Source organism: Durio zibethinus, chromosome 14 (assembly GCF_047325235.1).
Source record: "Durio zibethinus cultivar Kanyao isolate XHJ-2024 chromosome 14, ASM4732523v1, whole genome shotgun sequence".
NCBI lineage: Eukaryota > Viridiplantae > Streptophyta > Magnoliopsida > Malvales > Malvaceae > Durio > Durio zibethinus.
This window is the reverse complement of record NC_143175.1, coordinates 7,886,797-7,903,594: the sequence shown is the minus strand read 5'-3', so window position 1 is coordinate 7,903,594 and position 16,798 is coordinate 7,886,797. Positions and strand designations below refer to the sequence as shown.

Here is a 16,798-nt window from a genome sequence, read left to right as displayed (position 1 = left end):
TATATTTGTATTAAAATTTAAAATTTTTTATAGAATTAAAATTTCATAATTTTTAATATCAAAAATAAAAAAATCCTAGAATGTAATTGTAAAATATAAAAAAATAGAACATAATTTTTAGACATTTTGATAAAAAAAATAAAACAGTAGTACATAAATAGAAGGCCAAATGAATATTTAAACCAAAAAATAAATCCAGTAGATTTGTTTTCAGCGTGTCCCAAACACTGCAGCAGAGTAAAAATTCTATCGTAGACGCCTTACTCCCAATGCAATTGACGAAATACATAGTAGGATAAATTACATTACAAATGAACGTGTAACATATACCTGCAAAACGAAATCAGAACACCCAAAAAGAAACTATTTTTATCCTGCTTTTAATCCGACTCCCGATATACAAATTGACATATTTATCCTATGTTACATATTCCATTCCCTATCTTCCCTTTTTAATTCTAGCATCAATGTAATCAGATTAGAGTGCAAATGTTTTACAACATAAAGTACTGAGCATACAACAACTTTTGCCAACATATGTGACGTTACAACTATCCAAAGGAAAATCTATAGACACAACAAAGTGGCCTAGCTGCAACACACGTGCATCTGAAAGGATGTCAGAAGTCGAAGTCGAAGAAGAGTAGCAGCCTAACCAACATCAATAATAAGCATTGCTCCAGGAAAAAACACTATTACAATTTGATCCAAGGACAGTCAATTTTCAGAGAAGCTTCATATAGAGGGAAATATCTACTTCTCACTCCCTAGGCCGGGCCAGCCAAAGAGAACTGAGAGCTCGAAGCCTAGAAAAATAATCATTTATTGCAAGAAGGGCCCGAGCAGATTGCCTAGTTGTCAAGATACGATGCATTTGTTGCAGTGTTTGCTGACGCAGATTATCAGCCTGTATGTAAAAAAAAAAAAAAAAAACAGATTATTAGCCTGGTGATCACACTGGAAAAATCAATTAACAAGAATATAAACTAAACAAGGTATGGTTTTACAAAAGAAAATTGCCTTCATGCACTCAAAATGCAAATGACATAGAGCATACTCTCGACCGGAATCGTGGGTAGTACTGCCTTCTCATTTCTATTAATTTAAAGCCCCAATTAGTATTCCTTTTATGTTATCCAGAAATATCCTTTTTATATAATTTACATAATTTTTACATGATGTAAAATGTGGAATCATCACAATCTTCAATGATGAGAACAGACACCTTCTACCGAGAACCCAAAATGATTAAATGCAACTATTATTCACGTTAACTTCCTTTTTATTTCAACTACTCTTGAGACTATTGTAGTAAAATGACACGTAGTATAACCAAAACACCTTAATAAATCTATAATTTTATGACAAAACAAAGTACCACATGGAAAAACTATTTTTCTACTGTTTAGAAAGAGGACCAAGCAAAGGATCAATTAGGTCAACCACAAGAACACCATACTTCACTCTCTCCCCTCCACAATCAAATCACATAACATTTAGAGAAACACATTGGAAACAAAGCCGTATTGCACACAAAACAAAGTACCTGACCAAGGAACCCTTCAAGGGTTCCTAGCTTTCCCATGGCCATGGCCATTTGACCCATATAATTTGCCACATTCCCAGATGAGCCTGAGGGACCAGGTGAACCATTGGCCAATGTCTCAGCCAAAGATTGTTGCAATGCTTCCATTCCTTGTGACAAAGCATCTTCAGCCTGCTGGGATGTATGCTGCAGGTTTTGGATACCCATAAGCTGTTGCTCAGTTAGAGGCTCCAATTGATTAGCAAGAAGCTGCATCAACATTAATTACATTTAAAGAATGATCAATAAACTTACAAGGGAAGAAAAGATGAATGCATCAGAAGGCACCTTAGAATAAAAGGGGGAAAAGAACACAACTTTAACATTAATCATTGAAAATCAAGAACCTTGAGACTTTCCTACATGGACTTAGGGTCATTTGAAAGAGGTGTATCTATCTAACCTAGGCAGCTCGAACATTGAAACGTAATACGAGTAAGACATGAAACGGAAAAGACAACACAGTAATTTTTAAAAATGAGAACACAAGTATGGCAGGACATAACAATAAAATATAATATTTAATATAAAAGTATTCAATGTAAATATAAATATTAATACTTTAAATTAGTATATAATCAAAATTTTATTCTATTTCTTGACATTAATTTACTCAATCATAAGATTCTAACATGTGGGCTTAAGAAGATAACATTTTTATATTATAAGGAGGCTGCGCAATAAATCTTTGTGTTAAATGGATTGGGCTAACATTGAATGGAAAACAGCCTATTAGATCTCAAATCAGTTAAAATGGGAAGGGGGGGGGGGGGGGGGGTTAGAGTCAGAACAAAGAAGCAGAAACACAAAAGAGAGGTGAATCTGAAGAGACAAAACACATGCACCGAATTATATTAAAGCACACAGATCGCAGACATGGCATGAAAATTCATTTTGTTTTTTTCATTTTTCTCTCACTTTCTTTCTCTATCTCTAAAAATCCTCCCATCTCTCTAAACATAGCCTCCAGCAGCTGCTCCTACCCAGTTTTCCGTCATCGGCCATGAATTATTCTGCTACCAACTGCTATTCACCGGCGTAAAAATTTCTCCAAAAATCATCAGACAACTCCTTTCAACCTCTTCTTTCTTCCTATCCAGCTATATTTCTCAAAAACCAACTAAAAAATCCTAGATATACAAAAGACCGGCAGCCTCCATCTTTTTTTTTTTACTGTTTTTTGTTGCTAACCCATGTCCAATTGTGTCACGAGCATGTCCAGTTCATTTTTTGTTTTTTTTTTACAGTGTCCCATATGTATTCCGGTGTGTTGACATCATGTCCATGTTGGACACCAGTAATAGCAGCAGAATGCCGTGTCCATTCTTCCTAGTATCTAACAAAAATGCCATGTTTTAGGCAATTTTTTTTACTTAAAACGGATATAAGCATCATATCCATATAAATTTAATGCGTCAAACACAAATATGATAGGAAATGCATGTAATATCTTCCGAATAAATAAGAAAAGCCAGCATAGTTCATCATGATATAAAACAACGTAAAGAGCAACATCAAATCCAAACCAAATAATGACCAAATCAAGGCTTTAGATCATGGGTCAAAGGTTCATAGGTGGATCATTTGAGACCATTGCAGGTTAACAGAAATAGTTTTAAATATTTTGAATGCTTTAAATAAAATTACAAATGATCAAAAGATAACAAAGTACTGTGAATAATTTTTAACAACTTATTAGATGAGAGTTAGAGATTTTCATATCATTAGAAAAATTACAAAAGGCTAAAGCTTATGAAATTGTTTTTACTCTTTAATTTTCACCATTCCTTTATAAGGCCCTTTTTTAGTAAAATGAAAAAACAACCCATAATTAGCATTAAAAAGTTAGCTTAGTTTTGATTTAAATTAAGTTACACATGTCAATATTCCATCCATTCAGGTAAAAAAAACCCTCCATGGGTCACCATATCCAACAGTATCATAAACTGTTGGGTCAATATAGGGGTTTCCATGACAAAAGCACAAACAGTCCAATTGAAGAACCAACCAGTGTGAAGAGCCGGGTTAAGAGGTCTGGATCTAATAACTATAAATAAAACCAAAAAATGATGGCTATGCAGCAAAATATCAGACTGAACCCATGATACAATCAGCCTGAAAACAAACTTCAAATTTTTTTATTTTATTTTAATCTTAAATGAGGATAAAATGTTCAAACACGTATAAAACTAAGTTTCAAAGTGTAAATAAGGTCAAAAAGGTAAAAGGGAAGAGCAAGCTCAATTGAAATGCATTCAAAGAAAAATTGCACTGTTAATGGGTATCATATCTTGATGATTTGGTTAAAAGATGCAAGCAAAAATGCCCCAAACTGGGGCGGATGCTTATTGAAACCAGAGGGGACCTTGGTCCCGTCCAAAATTTTAAATATCCCTAGTAACATGAGGCAGAGGTGAATGGTTATACAAGCCAAAAGAGACCTTGGCCTCCCAAAATTTTAAGAATAATCAAGTTTGTTAAGGTAATTAAATAATCTATAAGTTTTGTTCCCAATGTGAATGCATTATGTCACATTGACTCGGTTAAACCAATTAATAATACTTTGAAATTAGAATGGTATATTTACAAAAGATAAATAAAAAGATATTGTAAAGATATTTAAAATCCGAATTTTTTTTAATCCACCGAAACTTTTCTCCATATAATCTCCATATAAAAGGTTAAAAAATTATTAACTTATAATTTTATTCTTTTAATGGTATTTTTTTTTCTTGTTTTGATAAAAAATATATATTATTTAGCAATTGGTTTATTTGTGTTTTTTTTTAAATCATTCATCATTCACAATTTTAAGTAAAATGATCATTTGATGTATCATATTTCTTTGTAAATTTGTTTATGAATTGATAAAATTTATAATTTTGTAAGTTATTTTTAGCATATTTCTTGTATATATTATTTATATTGATAATATATATAGGAGTTTACATATGAAGAAAAAAATTAAAATTCAGTATAATATTAATTGGCCCCTTCAAAATCAAATATCAAGATCCGCCATTGCCTGGAATCCCATAAAAAATTAAAGGGCAGTCAGTTCAGTTTTTTTATTGGAACAACAAATGTGTCTCAAGTCCTCCAGCAAATATTATAGGTGAGCACATGTTTTGTCAGCTTAACCACCCAACGAACTGCCTTTCAAAAAAAAAAAAAAAACTACCCACTTAACTTGATTGTGAAAAGAGAAGAGTTTAACCTAACTTTTTTTGTGTTAGTACAAAAGACCGCTCCTAAAGAAACTACTAGCATATTAAAAGAAAATCTAATGCTTAGTTGGTTGATACCTTTCCCACTTGTTTCTACTACCAGAAGCAAAAGGCCAAAATGTGTTTTGGATACAAAAATAATATTTTGAAATATTAAAATTAAATATTTCATTTTCATGGACAGTGAAGTGGAGTACTTCACTTTCGTGAGACAACTGTGCTTGAATTGATCTTTTGTTTTAAACATTTGTTAATTTTTTTAATCAAATATGAAAGATTTAATTTTTATGATTTCCCTTCAGCTATAACTGATCCTATTACCATCCATGTTTTGCTTTAGGGCTTTGATTGTTTCTTTTGCAAGGAAAAAGGATCACCTTTGCTTTATAACAAGTTTTGAGGAAGCAAAACGAGACTAGTAAAATATAAAAAGCAACAATCAAAGCCCTAATTATTTTCCTTATGTTTTGCTTGGTTGATACTTTTTGCTCTTTTTTTTTTGGCAAAAAATGAATAGAATGGAAAATGCAAAAATTAAAAAAAAATGGATGGAAAATCAGACAGAGCAAAAAGCAAAAAAGATAGGCATGTACCAAATGGAACCTTAGTTAATATTCAGATTCAAGAACCAGCAAATTAGTAAAAACTTAGAATTGGGCACAGCACAGCCAATAATATATATAACATTGAAAAAATGCTGATGTTATGTAATATTACTAGATGGGCCCATGGCTAATGAGGTAGGAAGGGCCTACCTAATAATTTCTACACTATGCGGGTGGGAAGAAAATAATGCTTTCAAAAATAAGTTGTATTTTGGAGGAGAATATCATGTAAGAAAAATAAATGGTAGCCTTTTTTTACTTATTTTTTTAAGCGTAAAGACATAAGCATCCTTGATTTTTATAATAATATTATTTGATTTTTTTTTTTTTACTTGGGTTGTGATACCAATATCAGTTGGGGGTTTTATTCTTAATATAGATTTATTTGATTTTTTTTGTAATTACCTATGACTAAGTTGGTTTTGCTTATCTCCTGACACTAAACTCAATCATGGGTTTTATTATTAGTATAGATCTAACTCCAACAAAATTAAGACATGTAAATTCTGATGGGACCCTTCTGAGGCATCCAAATATAGAAACCTAGCGTGCACCATGACAACAGTTCTTCTGTATAGGAAGACTGGAGCTCACCTTAAGAAGCTCAGATGAACGAAAGCCTCCAACCCACAGAAAACACCGCTCTGCTGGTGTTTTCCACATTCCTGATAAGATATGGAAAACGTCAGCTTTTGCTGCAATGCCTTTCAACCTGAAAATGTCATCAAAATGTGTTGTGACGTTGTCAACAATAGTGCGAAGTTCAGTGTCCCCAGCATGTGAATTGACAGCAGCCCTCAACTCATTTATCTTCCTATTATGCTCCTCTAGCCACCGTGCATATTCAACATCAAATGCCAGGGCACCTGTACACCAGTCCATAAAAGACAATATCTTAGCATAGGAGATACAATGGTGGATGGTGAGATCAAAATCAGACACCAAAAGATAAAGAGAATAAAAGCATGTATTTTTAATTTTATTTACTGTTTTTAAGGAAATGAAAAATGAAGAGAAGGAAAAAACTCTAATAACATAAATTCACAAACATATAGCAAAAAGAGAAGGGATAATGTCACATTTGGCCCTTGAATTATAGTAAAATGTCTAATGTGGTATTTAGACTTTAAAAATCTCTAATGTAATACATTTACCATGAACCTATTAACTAATGTCATACTCACCCATAACACTATTAACTCCCAATGAGGACGTGAACACTGACCAATAAAAAAAATGAGATGTGGCCAAATGTTATGTCAACCACATTATCAGGTTCATTAATCCTATGTGGCATGCCACATGTTGCTGACATGTCAAACATGTAGCATTCTACGTGTCAACAATTAATTAGAGGGCAGATTAGGAGTAAAATTCACCATCCTCCTTAAACTATAGCTAAGAAATAAAAAAAAAAAAAAACTTAAGCAAGAAAAAAACTCAAAATCGGAAATTTAAGATAAACCTAAATACCAGACTCCTAAAACCAAAAATTAAAACACCATTAGCACCATCAAACCAAGCCATTGGAAAGGCCCCAGCAACACAACAAAAAATGAAAAAAAAAAAAAGAAGAGGAAACTTTAGAGAACTCTAAAGTAATCTACCAATGAAAAAGCTTCATGGTTTTCACTTCTCCGCATTGAAACTCAAATTTTCAAAGGTTCTCACAAAAGTTCATTAATCTAATCAATTGACTCTACATACTCTGGCATGTGCAATTAATCATAAATAAATCTACAAATAACCAGAATAAAAGAGTTCAAGAATTTCACCCTAATGAAATTGGAAAAGTAGAATAGAACTATGAATATAGGCACATGTAAGAAACTTGAGCACAGAATCAATTGAACCAATCTATATTATAGCAAAATTCTTCCCGGATATTCGATCATTCCAACAGGAAAGATCAACCAACGCAAAAGCTTGAAGCTAACAAAGCAAAACCCAAACTGCGAAACATGAATAAAAGTAATATTAGAGATGTTTCATATCAGGATAACCGAAACCCAGAAGCCAAAACAAGAAAACAAGGGGATGATTTGCCAGAAGCAGAGAAAGATTAAGGATAGATCTGATGCCAGCAGCAGTTTTTGGTAGCAAAAAATTGAGTTAGGTTTGATAGGATCAAGTGGGCATTTTTTGGGAAGATCCAATAGAAGAACAAACAATAAGTTGGCAACTGTTTAAGGTTAACACAGAAGCCGTAACCAGCCAGATTCTGGGTTATGGCCTGGTGGATGGTTAAAGAAGATGAAGACAAAAAAGATACCAAATTTTATTTTTGATCAAAATCCAATAACAAAAAAAGATCTATTCAATAATATTAGACCTTCTGTGCCATGACAACCAAACCAAAAGCAAATAAAATATTTCTAAAATAGACAACCAAGCTAGAAAAGGATTTGAAACTCCTAAATGCACAAAGCAGAGCTTAAATGTGCCAAATAATAGCATCCATGGGGACTTAACAGTATTCTAAAAAGTGGTGAAACTCTGTCACCCTTGAATTAAATACTCTAACTTGGTATTGGATGCCTGACACAAGTAGAAACAGTACCTTTTTTTCCATGTTTCAGGAACAAAACTTGACATAGTTAATACATAATATCCACACATGTAATAGCTATTGTTATGAAATGTGTTTCAATAAACTCACAACATAAGAAACTTGAATTCAAGCCCCTATTACCATAACACCAAAATCAATTTTCAAGTTCCAACCATAACACTAAACAATAGGAAGGGCTGATAAAGCTTAGATACCATTTCCACTCATTGAATGAGACTGATCTCCTGAGCTTGAAATGAATATGCCCTACGGTGAGAGAAGCAAAAACAAAGATATGTGAGGCATAATAGATAGCATTTCCAGCCTAAAAATTGAAAAATGCATGATCCATCACAATATTGATGGGATTAACATAAAGCAAACCTGCTGACGAGCTCGCTGCAGCTCTTGCTCAAGTTGAGTCAGTTTCAGTCGACTAGTCTCTAGCTGCTGCACATATGCCTAGATTTGGAAAGCAGAAAGAAAGGTTAAGGAAAAAAGAATGCATTAATAAATTCAGCAAACTGAGCTTTAATCACTGGAACAAAAACATAAAGTGAACATAATTTTGCACTTTCCTCCTCTGTTGCTTGGTCAGATAATGGCGTGTCCAACACGGGTACATTTAAAATTTTTTCTGTAAGTTTTTCCTTGTATTTGGAGGGTCAAACCTCCAAATCCATTTCTAGAGAATATGTGCCAAACAGGGAAACTTCAAATAAAATGAAAAGTCAGCAACAAAGTTACCTCATATTTCCCACCAAAATCTTTGCCTGGGAAAATTATTTACCTTCATCTGGACACAACAATGTCTTTCCAATTTTTATAAAGTCTAAGAGGCGCAATCAATTGGCATTAGATGTGCGATGTAAGGGTGCAATTACTACACAACTTTAAAGTGGATTTTATAAGTTATCCCTAAACTTAATTTATACTAAGACACAAAGAAACTGCACCTTGATGGATGATTGCAACTTATAATAAAATATTGCATATACAAACATTGATGAAGTTGAAAAGATTAAACCAAGTCATCAATGAGATACCTTTTTCCTTAACCGGCTTTTTCTTGCAGCCTCACGATTTTGAGCAAGCCTACGCAATGTCTGGAGGAGGAAAAATGATATGTCCATCAATATGATATTATATGGATAAACTGCTTTTCCAATATTCCTGTTACCCAATTTAAACAAATAAAAAAAAAAGAATCTGACCTTCTGGTCTGTTTTATCTTTTGATCTGTCGCTAGAATCAGAAGCAAGAATAGCATTTGTTTGACCTCTTTCAAACTGCACAAAAGGTTGGTGAATTCCCAATCACTATTAGCCAGCATGCACATTCTCTAGCACAACATATGTGTGGGTGTGTATGTCTACACATGCAAAATTTTTTTCTTTCTTATTTCTCAATAAGAGAAAAAGTAACTTTTAGAATCAATTAGGTGAAATGAAAACTAAAACATAGAATATTATCCATGAAAACAAGTAAAAGGCAATCACCCTTTGATTCTTCTCATCAGTGTCATCTGTTGATGTATCAGTCCTGGGGCTGGCATCCGCCATATTTGAATCCCCCCAATTCTCCTGACCAGCTGATGTAGATACAAGATTTGGCGGGGTATCTTTTTGATGCAGTAAGCTTTCTGACCCCAGAACGGCAGTAGACAGATTGCTATTGGTATATGCAAGTGTCTTACAGACAGAGAGAGAGAGAGAACTCTTAGTAACTAAATTTCTGTTCAGAGCTTGAAGTACAAACCCAACTTCTTAAAGGAGATAAACGCCCACCTTGTTTAAAGCACCAAACTGGGCATCAGCTATTGCCTGGGTACTAGACTTTATTTGATTAAATAGAGAATCTAAAGACAACATTATTAAAAATACATATCAAAATAAGATCCCTCGTGAAAAAGAAGTGGGAAAAAAACACTAAATCAGCAAATAACTTCAATTTTATAACAAGAAAAATGAACAATGCAATATGATGGCAACTTCAGTAAAAGACAATAGCAAGACAACACTGCCACAGGGTAAATCTTGAAATAAGTTTGGTTTAAGAATCACTCACCCTCAATTTTATGCTTTTAGGCAATCATATTTATAGAAAGTTACATCCTTGAGTTGAAATAGTAAAACACAAAAGAAAAGAAAATTAATTATTCCAGATAGTGCGTGCAAAAAGGTGCAGAGAACATGTTCCAACACTAATTACAGCCTACAGTCTCAAGCAATAAAGAGTTGAGAAACAGAAGCAAATCATTCAGCAACCCAAATAATCATAATAGATGGTGAGTTCCAAGTATCAATGCACCCATGCTATAATATAAAGAAATAAAATAAGATACAAAACATATTCTACACATAAGTTTAGTGGGAATTGGGAAAGTAGTAATAATGCATAATGCAATTTCATTTTCCATGACATGAAAAATGAAATGCTAGCATATGTCCATCACTAGAAAGTTGAAGACCATCGCTACATACTTCTTGTAAGATCAACAGCATCCTCTATGCGAAATCCAAGAGATTGCTCAAGGGTCCCAAAGTCTGAAATTTGAGAAGAACGAATAGTGTTTGCCTCTGTGCCACTGAAGTTCATAAGTCATCAAAACGATGTCTTCCAATTTGAAGCAATATGATTCCATAAGTAAAAAATCAAATACATAATCCAGCCAAGAAGAAAAAGCTACATAAGAATATTTCATGATCGGTAACAGGGCACGAAAAAAACATCTACAGTCTTCAACAGCCTCTATTTACCAAAGTCATGATGAGGCTAACCACACATTCTCACAATCATATCAGTACAAAATGTCCAGCATCCCAGTTTTGAGATCATATTTGACCAACCTCTTATCAAGATCAGTTAGCATGTTTTGATCAAACTTTAACTGGAAGAGACAAATTCTCACATACTTTGAAATAGCACTGATTTTGAAACTTTCCATAAGTAGAATATTATCGGCAAACAGAAAGTCGATAATCCAAAAAACACAGTAGAACAGAAATCAACCAGCATAATGCTAAAACAGATTTCTAATACTTCCTACTTAATATGGTTGCTTACGGTAGCAAACTTGAAGGAAATTCAAAGACAGGCAATTATCAAATATAACCATACAACCCCATCGCCTACAGAGGAAAAATGTAACAGCTCTTTATCACATAATTCCAACCCTTTCATTCAATATAATACAATCCTTTCCCAGATATGCATAAGACAAATTGACAACATAGAAGACAACATATTGCCAACTTCCTCACTCACCCCCTTAACAATACTAATTTTAACCTACACTTACAGGGAACATAAAAAGCCATGAATTCTCCTCCACCTATCAACTTTTCAATTCAAACTGCTTAATTAAATACCTATGATCAACCAATTTTACCTTACCACAAGTAAATAATTAATAAAATAATGGAATGTCTCAAAATCAAACACATGAATAGGTAGACAGTACAAAGCTCATAGAGAAAAAGATAAACATTAATAAATTAGTTCAAAACAGTTAACAGAAAGCTCATAAACACTATAAATCAAAAGAAACGTTCAATTGTGAGGAAAGCCAAATTTTGAGAAAGTGAAAAACTACCTGGTATTGGAAGTGGATGCTGAAGGAACGTAGCTAGGCATAGCTGCTACAGCTTTCTTATCATTTTCTAAACCAATTTTCACCGTTCTACTGCCCATCAATCACTACCAATCATCATTATCCAACACCTCTTTTTTTCCCTTTTACAAACAAACCCACCAGCACCCTTCAAAATCCTCCACTGAGTCAACAAAAAAAATACCACAATAACTCATATAAACTCACCCGAAAAGAAATCTATAAGCTATATTATAATCAAACTTCTCAAAACAAAAAAAAAAAAGAGCTATATTCACCAACTACTCCGTACAATTTTGCAACAAAAAAAATCTAAACACAAACCAAATAGAAAAATAATTGACTTTCAATCATAAGAACGAAAGAAAACCTTGAATTAAACTGACCTCGACTTTAGTTCTAAGCAGAAATTGAAAGCACCAAGGATTACACACAGCTTGAAATACGACGAAGTAAATAGTTTAGCTAAAAAAAAGTGTGAATTTTGAGGTACTTTAAGTTATTTGAATCGGCTGAGTTTTCCGGCCGCGGCGGCGGTTTGAAAGGTGAGTTTAACTCTATGCTTTATGGCTTTTTGGGGAAAGTAAGTGGTGAAATTGTAGGGCAGAGGGATAAGAACGGTTTAGGGTGTTTGGCCAGCGTTTGATCCGAGGGAAAGGAGGTCAAACGCAGAGGACGTTAAGGTTTTAGAGAGAGGAAGGTGCGCCGCTTATCGAGAGAGAAGAGGAGATACAGATAATGAGTTAGGTTTTTAAAGCAAAACGTTTATAGTAGGTAACTAAACGACGTCGTTATATATGGAGAAAATGGAAAGCAAAAAATAAGAAGGTGAATCGGGTAGAGGCTGACCCGAGGCGGTCCGCTAGAAATCAGGTCCAACAATTTCGGCCATCCTTTTTTGGGTTTTAGCTCATGTAAGGTACATTTTGGACTTTTTATTCTTCGTAGTTTTTTAAAAATTTTATTTTCTCATTTTTATTTATGCATAAAATTTTTAAAAATTTATATTTGCAAAAGAGAAATAAAAGAAAAATTTTATAAATGAATTAAGTTTATGAAATTATTTAAAAAAGGATGAAAATAAAATATAACACAATTAATTAAATAAATTAAGTTTTATTATTTTTAATTTAAAAATCAATATTTTGAAATAATTATCCTGTTTTTATTATTACTATTATTAAAATGGTGCTTCTAGCTGTTCATTTGGTCATTTTTAAAAAAATATTTATAGAAAAATAATATTAAATTAAAAATATTATAAATTATAAATGATAGTAGTAATAAAAATAATGATAATTATTGTAAAATATATTTTTAATTTTTAAAAAAATAATAAAAAGGCTATGATAATTAAAAAAGGAGTTAAGATAATTGAAATAATTTATTTACAATCAATTATAATTAGCAGTAATCTCTATTATTTTTCATTTATGGTATTCACAAAAATTAGAAATAAGAAATTATTTATAAAATTGTTATATTACTGTTGAAACAAAAAATAATACATAGAATTTGGGTTCAAAAAATTAGTCACAAATGTCCAAATTAAGGTTCAAAACAAGGTTCGAATTTATTAAGATATATTAATAATTATTTAATCAATTAGGAGAACGTGCACATCCTTAAAATGAAAGTTAAATACATATCTTAATATGGTGATATGTATATTTGGAATAACTTTGAGGTGAAGGGGTATTTAAGTATTGCAATTTTAAATTTAACGTGTAGGTATATATAGTTATTTTGGGGAAGTATAATTTAGTATTGAATTTATTTTTTTAATTTTGGATTTGGATTTATTTATTTATAGTTGAGTTATATATATTTACTTTTTTTTTTTAGTTTTAATGACAAACATAGTGAAAATTTTTTTATGTTTATATTTTTTGAGATATTGAAATTATTTTTTGAAGAGAGTAAAGCATTTCATGGTGATATACCTGTAACACAAAGATTTTTTTTTTCAATTTTTTTTCTTTTTAAAAAATAGATTTAGATTTTACAGGTTCTGAAGATAATTCTTTTAAAATTACCTTACTCATTTTAAAAAATTTACATCTAGGTTATATAGGTTCCATAAATATATGTATTTTTTAAATTGCCTTGTTCAATTAAAAAAATACATTTAAATTTATACGTCCGAATATAAGTGAAGATTTTCTCTTTGTTATAATTAGAGTCCAATCTAATTAAGGGCTCAACATCCTTAGATTAGTAAGCATAATGACAGTTGCCTGGATTTATCAAGATTTGTGCTAGAGAATATTTAGCACAACCAAGAGGCAAAGCAAAAATCAAGGAATTGAGGAGAGTTTAACATGGAAGAATTGCCAGTGCCTTGAGAAAATTCAGCATTAGTGAAGATATTCCAGTCTTAATCTAAAGTAGTTACTCACATTAAGGAAGAGAGATTAGGTCTGAAAGTAAAGAATTAGCAGTGGTTGACATGGAGATATATAAATTATATGAAAGCTGGAAACAAGCATGAGAGGTTATTATCACCCAATGATCAAGCACGTGAAGGTAAGAAAGTATCGGACAACAGTTAGGCTTGAAGAACTTCCTAGAAATTTTGTTTTATTTTTCAGGTTTATAGCTATAAATATGGGTTTTCAAGATGTAAAACGAGTTCTAAAAACTATAATCAACATGCAACTTCAATAATTATCTTACTTTTCAGCATTTTTGTGCTTTATCTTTATTTTACTATGCATTTATCTTTACCTTTTCAGAATTAGGCTTAATTGTAACTTAGAAAACTATCCTAGCATTTCTTCTTTGTAATGTATATAATTGCTCTTGTTAGATGTATCAAAGGTGAGATCCCTTTAGTCACCTGGAGTAGTCAGATAGCCATAAATTTCTTTAAAATTTCAACCAACCGAATTGGCATGCCTGGTGAGACGATTTGGAAAAATATGCCACGGGGAAGAAATTAGTTTGTAGATAAGGAACTTCAACCAGAAAGTGACACATAAGGAGGAAACTCATAAAACCTTGTCGATGATGTTCAACCAGCCGAAGGATATCAACATTTTGGAGCAATGAATCAAGCTACATTGACGGTAACTTTTCAATCTGTACTAGAAAATGCAGATTTTAATGTAAACTAGATATGCAATAACATCAATATATAGTTCTATTTAAACTGCGTTGGAGAGGGAAAGTCATACTTTGGTTGACATTATGAACATTCTTAACCGGATTATGACTCATTTGTCAAACTACCTATCAGCATCCCCTCAAGTCAAAGGGTTTCCAAGTTGTGGTAAGGTAACTTGTCAAATGGTAAGGCAAAATAGCTTATTGTCAAACTAATGGTAAGGCAAGACAACCTATAGTCAAACAAACGTGTTCTTTTGTAACTATGTGTGGGATTCCAACCAAATTTATGTCAAAGGGTGCAGTGTTTTATCAAGCTCAGAGTCAGGAATCTTATTGCATCGAATAAACCATGGTGTTGGTGCGATATTGAACCCAAGGTTGGGAGCTTAGGTAAACCAAGTTTTGGGATTGGGAGTTCAAGCTTAGCAGGGCCTTACCTTACTGCTAAATCAGGCTATAGAGCAACTACAAATCTAAACTCAAATTGTCAACTTCGTACGGCATATGCTATCCTGGTAAACCAAGTTGGTGGAGTACAACCAAACTTAAATGGATTTCAAGAGAACATTCATGCTCAAAATCAAACTTAGGAACAGGTTAACCAAACATATCAACAGCCTAACCAAGAGATAAGGACAGCAAGCTCTTCACTATAATTAATCTAACTACCTTGAGGGCAACCTCCAATAACTTGTCAAGGTCAAGGTATTACGGCTTTAGGTGTTCAACCTCAGTTTGACCATAAGTTGATATGAAAAATTCAATTTGTCCATCTTGGAACACATAGCATAATTATAATAAGATGTGGTGATGTGAATGACTACATAAAGTTTAGGTTATCTGGGAATTTGTTGACCAGCACAATCTTTAACTGGTACTAGGCTTACCACCTAAATCGATTAAAAAATCGACTCGAGTAAAAACCAAATTCCATGCGCAATTCTATAAGACTGAACTTGAAATGACAATGACTAACTTAGCCAAGATTAGATAGCTGCTTGGGTAAAAGACTAACAAATTTATAAATGCTTGAGATGTCTTATAAATGCTAAGGCAAAAATATACGTCCAGTTACTTGAAGAGAGTACGTTAGTATAGCTATGAGACGTCTTAACTTTTAACTTAAGAAAAAGTTTAAACACAGAGAATTTGTTGACCTTTATAGCTAGCCACATTTGTCTCTAAGAATGAATACTTGTTAAAAGAAGAAGAAGAGCAGAGGATAGCAATTCCTAGACACCCTCGTATTGTTGCGCCTGAAGCAATAATCACAATAATACAGAAGCAATAGACAACAATCAATAATCAAATACGCAGGAAAAATAAAGCACACCAAGATTTACGTGAAAAACCCTCTAGTGTAGAGGGAAAAAACCACGGGCCACCAGAAAAATCTTCACTATCAAATAATAGTTATACAAAGTTCTTCTCTAGCTAAAACTAAAGCTAATCAACAACTAGAGAAACAATTGGAGAAATCTCACCAAATAAGTGACTCAACAAATACACCATGGATTTGTTCCTAGAGAGCTTCAAACCCGATCTTCACCGTTCAGAATGTAGAACTCTGAATCATAAACCTCCTGACAAGGTTCCAACTCAATCGGACCACGGATCGACTTCCGTTCAACCAACTCTCCCTTTTTTTTCTCTCTCTACTTTTCCTGGCTTTTCTTCTTTCTCTGCTTGGTTTTCGACACACCCCTAAAACAACCCCACCTCTTTTTTATTAAGTAGCTAGGGCTCTATGTAAAATAAAAGATCAAGGCCCATGGCCTTTACTTGATCCAAAACCACTTACATGGGACTAGACCCCATTTTCCTAACAATCTCTCCCTCCAGCCCCATTAGGAGGAGATTCATCACCATAGCAATTTCATTTAGAACTTACCTTGGCCAGGGAACTCATTTCGGTCAAGTTACTACAAAGCTCAAGCTTTTCCCTAGAAAGTATTTTAGTCAACATATCTGCTACATTCTTATCAGTATGGACTTTCTTCAATCACTGAACGTAACCAATGATATCTAACATCAATGTGCTTTGTTCTAGCATGATACATGGTATTCTTACTCAAATCTAAAGCACTCTGGCTATCACAAAATATCATG

General features: G+C 32.9%; 1 protein-coding gene across 6 annotated transcripts; it reads right to left on the bottom strand.

Moving 5' to 3' along the window:
- Nucleotides 1–275: 275 nt before the first annotated feature.
- LOC111295651 (transcription factor TGAL1-like) lies at nt 276–12,295 on the bottom strand. Of its 6 annotated transcripts, none has more exons than XM_089743405.1 (12): nt 11,952–12,295; nt 11,564–11,744; nt 10,452–10,555; nt 9,756–9,826; nt 9,468–9,659; nt 9,183–9,257; nt 9,015–9,074; nt 8,353–8,430; nt 8,184–8,235; nt 6,012–6,283; nt 1,547–1,795; nt 276–907 (listed from the first exon to the last, which is right to left on the bottom strand). In XM_089743405.1, the coding sequence occupies exons 2-12, from the start codon at nt 11,659–11,661 to the stop codon at nt 761–763; spliced, it is 1,398 nt and encodes a 465-aa protein (XP_089599531.1). In that variant the 5' UTR covers nt 11,662–11,744; nt 11,952–12,295; the 3' UTR covers nt 276–760. The 6 variants fall into 6 exon arrangements, with proteins under 6 accessions (XP_089599531.1, XP_089599530.1, XP_089599533.1 ...); XM_089743404.1 differs by having other exon boundaries at nt 11,968–12,295; XM_089743407.1 differs by having other exon boundaries at nt 10,452–10,547; nt 11,968–12,295.
- Between the last annotated feature and the right edge of the window lie 4,503 nt (nt 12,296–16,798).

Bases quoted from the DNA above. Each gene is read 5' to 3' on its own strand.
- LOC111295651 (XM_089743405.1), bottom strand. From the start codon at position 11,661: ATGGGCAGTAGAACGGTGAAAATTGGTTTAGAAAATGATAAGAAAGCT. The intron at 9,827-10,451 runs GTATGTAGCGAT...TGTTGTCTTTAG, and splicing joins TGCTGTTGATCTTACAAGAA to ATTCTCTATTTAATCAAATA. The intron at 908-1,546 runs GTACTTTGTTTT...TTTTACATACAG, and splicing joins TTGAAGGGTTCCTTGGTCAG to GCTGATAATCTGCGTCAGCA.